Raw genomic sequence first — 4,864 nt, 5'->3', positions numbered from 1 at the left:
AACCTTTCAGGGTTGTAGCGCAGCGGATAAGTTAAGTTGGTTTTAGTTGCTTTGCACAGTTTGAGGTTTTAAGATAAATTTCGGTTTGGACGAATGATAATGCAATGCAAAAAAGTAAAACACGAAAGTAAAAAGATAGAGAGACGAGAGTTTTTATAGTGGTTCGGCCAACTTTGCCTACTCCACTCTTCTTCCACAACTTATGGAAGGTTTGCACTATCACTCGTTAGTACAAATACACACGAAAGCTTCCTTGATCACTAAGCCGGACAGCTTCCTGTAGGTTTTTCAACTCTGCGAGTTTACTCTGCCTCTATCAACGTCTTCTTCAGAGTTGAGGTTGGTAGAAAGTATTTTCTGATTTCTCCAACACGGTGAAGTTTTGACTGAAGTGGGATGACTGCTTCGTACAAGATGCAAGACTTCTTCAAGGTGGAAGATGAAGATTGATGAGTTTCTTTAAGAAATCTTCACGCCTTGAAAACTGGTTCGCAAAAGCTTGGTAAGAGAGTTAGCTTATACAAGAGCTTTTGGTTGAGAGTAATGATCGAGTGAAAAGAACCAGCACCTTCTAACTTGATGAAGGTGGGTATTTATAGGTTTAGAAACTTTCATCCGTTGGAGGGAGATGAAATTTCAAACCTATTATCCAGTGGGTAAGAACTGGAGAGCTTGGCGCAATAAATGCTCTATTAATGCAGTTTGTACCATGTAGCCGTTGTAGACATGAACAACCTTAGGGTTTTTGTCTTTTAGCTTCTGAAGAGTAGTACAGCTTCATTAAATGCTCCTAGGTATATGTGTCCCACACTTTAAGGTCCTTTTTGCCCCTATGATGGTTAATCAACTCAGACAGTTGAGACATTCTTCTCGTTATGGGAGAGAATGAGTGTCTTGATAAATCTTCATAAAGGTTACTGTCTTGTCGAGAGGGTTGATAACCTGAGTTGATCTTTCGTTGTTGAAACCTTTGATTTTGTGCTCTTTGTCTCTTTTCGCTTTGGCAGACCTAACTAATAAACATAACTCGTTTTTCGTGTGTTTGTCTAACTTAACACGAATTACAGGATGAGTTATGGCAACTTTTGTCTAGAACAAAAGCAGCGATGGAAATAACGAAAGTTAGGGGTCTACATTCTAAGTTACATTGGTATCATCAAAATCCTAATACAAGAGTTCCTAACAATTTCCCCCTTTTTGATGATGCCAAAACCTATACTCTTCTCATAAGGCTGGTAAATATCCCATAAAGGATTCTTTATTTCAAAACAGCGATTATCGAGAGTTTACAAGTCATTTCTAAAGACAATACAAATTATTGACAAGACACTGACAAGTAACTTAGACAAAAGACACGAAAGATGTAACAACGAAGAATTCATATATAGATAAAGCACTTACAAAAAGTTTAAGGGGAGCAGAATGTAAAGTATTTTACATTTCTAACAGTTTCGCCTTCTGCAGCTTGGCCTCCTTTAGTTCACGGTTATCTCTTTCTCTTTGCTCCCTGAGCATTCTGTCACAATCAATATCTTCATTGATACGATCTCTGAAAACCTTGATTGGGTTCGTCTTGACTAGATCTTCATATTTTTCATTGATGTTGAGGCTTATATAGTTGTTGTAAGCCTCGAGAATGTTTTCTCCTTCTACAATGCCTAATTTCCACCAAGAGATGAGCTCGAAAGATTGCATTCCTTCTGTGTAGCTTTTTCTAGATTCGGCATGAATTTTAAAAGCTGCATTGTATATGACTCCTGGTTCAGATTTCTTGGTCACTTTCGTGACATCTTTGATTAGCTCCTTTACTCGTTCTCTTTCCCGAAGTTCGCGCTCTCTTTCTATTGCTTCCTTTTCATGCTTGTCCCATAACTCTCTGATAGTTCTCTTGATCCTTTCGTTTTGAGAGCTTATGTGGTATTGCCTTGTATGGTTATCTTTTGTCTTCATCCAGACAGGAACATTGCATCCTTCGAAACGTTTTTCGCTTCCTTCTTCATAAGGCTTAAAATCAACAAAATTTCCCACACCGTCCATTGTTACAGTTTTATCTCTCATAAGCTTTTGCCTGAGGTTCTTCCTTTCCCTCTTACAAAGTCCACTGAATATGTATTTAGATTCAGAACCGAAAGATTGGCGAGGCTTGATAGAGTAATGTCGGGATTGTGACGGTTGATGATCACGAGACGAGTGATGTCTTGATTGTGAAGGTTGGTGATCACGAGACTTGGAAGCTAGAGGTGGAGGCAGAGACTTTATGCTTCTTCTATCAGAGTCTCTTTGTGTATCCCTATGATGATCATCAGGATTCCTCTTTTCCCCCTTTTTGGCATCATCAGCACACGTAGTAGGAGCTGGGGGAGACAAATTGCTAATAGCAATCAGGATGCCTTGCACATAGCCAAGGATTTGGAGCGAATATTGTCCCATTTGATATGAGTTATCGTGCGCAGTCTCAATCTTCGTGCATGCTAAATCAACTCTCTCCTTGAGAGTTGAGACTGTAGTGAGAGTGCTTGATTTCATGCTGTTGACGTGCCACCTTGTTCACAGCAGTTTGAAGCTCATGAAGTTCTTTCGCCAGCTGAGCTTTATAAGATCTTTTCGGTTGAGCTGACGGTTGTGGTTGAGGTTGAGCTTGAGGTGGAGGATGAGATTGAGCTTGAGCAGTCATAAGTTGGTCTACCTTCTTGGATAATTCTTCCAAGGTTTGAGAATTCTTGTTGCGAAGGGACATGTATTCTTGGTGAATAAGTTCGGATGTGTGAACTGTGCCCATCATCATGTGCATGATACGACGTGGAGACATAGGTGGAGAATCGGCTTCAATGTTGGTGGGTGAAGTGTCCATTGGTTCCTCTCGAGGTGGTGCATCCTTTTTGCCACCACTGGCTGAGCTGATAAGAATAGGTGAGGCATCCATTTTTCCCTCACGAATTGTAGCATCTTCTCGCTTGATTGGTGATTCGTCCATGTGATCAACATGGGGGACGATAGCACGAGATAAGTCTTCAATAGGTGCATTTGAAATTTCTTCAGCATGAGGAATTCCAATTCGAGGGGAGGCTTCAACCATTCCACTTGCTGATGAGTTCTCAGGCCTAAGTGATGCTTCCCTTTTGCCATCACTTTTGGAAGATGAATTTTGAGATGAGGTTATTTCGAGTAAAGGATCATCAGTAACTAAGAGAGGAGATTCACTGTCATAGTTCGGGTTACCCTTATTGTTGTCATCATCATCATTATCATCATCTTCATCATCGTCCTCATTATCATTTTCATCATCAGCATCTTCTTCCTGATTCTGTTCATCTTCTGGATCAATTTCCCGTCCTTCATCATCTTTCGATTCGCTGGCATTGCATCCCGGATCATTTTGATGAGTTCTTTCCAATTCTGTCTTAATCTTGGATAGGAGAAGTGCATAACGAAGTTCCTTCATCTCTTCAACGAAGGCTGGATCCAAAGGTGGCTTGTTAAGCTCTATGCAAATGGGTGCCTTATCTTTCCCGAGAGTGCGATTGGTCACTTTGTAGGAGTACACTCGTCTAATCGTTTCAAGACGCAGTGCTTCATATACATCTTTCGTGCCGATCCACTCTTAGGCAAATGATTCCTCATCCTTCATTGCTTCAGATGTTTCAAGAAGAGTATCTAATGGAGATGTGCGCCACTTTTGCCATTGCATGACCCTATTGAAATTATTCTCCATAGATTCCCGAAGTAGCTGATCTCTTGATGGAGGGATTGGTGCAGCTTATGGTACTGTCATAATTGCTTTCGGGTCAGCAGCTTTTGCAGCTCTCAAATTTTCGTCCTCAACTACCGATGCAGGTTCTTATGTCAGAATATTAGGTACCTGCTCTGCAAAGGTAGGTTCTTGTGGGAGGGAACTTTCTGTGGGAAGAACATCAGCAACAATCGGGTTGGCATCACTTCTCTCGTCTCTTCTGGCAAGCCAGGTTCTTGTGGGAGACTTAAGTGATTGACCTCTGTTTCCATAACAGCAGGTTCTTGTGTCGAACATTGAGAAAGTCGCTCTGCTGAGATGGGTTCTTGTGGATGGAGGGTTTTTGGAGGATTTTCGTCTGAGGAAGATCTATCCTTCCTTTTCTTGGATGTTCTCGACTTATCATCCCCCTTAGAAGATGCTTCTTTCGCCTTATCTTCCCCCTGAGAAGATACTTCTTTCGTCTTTTCATCCAACTTCAACGAGGGAGGAGGAACATATTTTGCTTTCACAGGAGAGCGAAATCTTCCTGTTGATTTTTGTCCGAGAGTGGAGAGAACGATATTGTCATCATCATCTGAAGAATCCCCCACAACGACTGGATTCTTTGATGGAACAGATGGTGTTTGAGTCGTCTTTTCGGCTGGAAGCTCCGTTGTTGACTTTGGTGGTGTAGGTATCGGCTGCTCTTCAGGTACTTCCTTCGTCTTGATATGAGACGAAGTCTTCTCTTTCTTTCGTCTTTTAGGCTTTGGTTGGTCATCGTCTAAATCTTTCGCCTTCTTAGACTTTCATTCAGATTTGACCAATTCCAGTGGTATCTCCAACTCCAATGCTTTCTGCTTGTCATAACTCGTGGGCTTATACTTCATGTGGCACGCCTTCGGTCCAGGCCTAACTCCTGCTCTGAGGGGGACATTTTTCGTGGTAAGGAGATGACTTACCAAAAATCCAAACCCCATCTTCTTTGATATATCTCCAGGAGATGTTCTACCAAATGTGATAACATGGATGAGATTGTTGAAGATGACTTTTGACCAATCGACTTTGTGTTCATTGAGAAATGCGTGCAGCATTTTTAACTTGTCCTTTGTCACGTCGTCTGTGCCCTACGTCTTGTGCTCTACAATCTTG

At 41.6% G+C, this 4,864-nt stretch overlaps 1 protein-coding gene across 1 annotated transcript; it reads right to left on the bottom strand.

Annotated features, from left to right (window-relative positions):
- Positions 1-2,476: 2,476 nt before the first annotated feature.
- On the bottom strand, positions 2,477-4,806 carry LOC109155906 (glutamic acid-rich protein-like). Its single transcript, XM_019303604.1, has 3 exons — positions 4,675-4,806; positions 3,860-4,518; positions 2,477-3,548 (listed from the first exon to the last, which is right to left on the bottom strand). Exons 1-3 carry the CDS (start codon positions 4,804-4,806, stop codon positions 2,477-2,479), a joined length of 1,863 nt encoding a protein of 620 aa, XP_019159149.1.
- Positions 4,807-4,864: the final 58 nt, after the last annotated feature.

This window comes from Ipomoea nil, unplaced genomic scaffold (genome assembly GCF_001879475.1).
Source record: "Ipomoea nil cultivar Tokyo-kokei standard unplaced genomic scaffold, Asagao_1.1 scaffold0276, whole genome shotgun sequence".
Classification (NCBI taxonomy): domain Eukaryota; kingdom Viridiplantae; phylum Streptophyta; class Magnoliopsida; order Solanales; family Convolvulaceae; genus Ipomoea; species Ipomoea nil.
This window is presented reverse-complemented; position numbering and strand designations above follow the sequence as displayed.

What these genes read in the sequence shown, in the direction of transcription:
- LOC109155906 (XM_019303604.1), bottom strand. Translation starts at nt 4,806, where the DNA reads ATGCTGCACGCATTTCTCAATGAACACAAAGTCGATTGGTCAAAAGTC. An exon ending in AGATGGGGTTTGGATTTTTG is followed by an intron (nt 4,519 to 4,674) that starts GTAAGTCATCTC and finishes TCTGAATGAAAG; the next exon opens with TCTAAGAAGGCGAAAGATTT. An exon ending in AACCTACCTTTGCAGAGCAG is followed by an intron (nt 3,549 to 3,859) that starts GTACCTAATATT and finishes TGAAACGATTAG; the next exon opens with ACGAGTGTACTCCTACAAAG.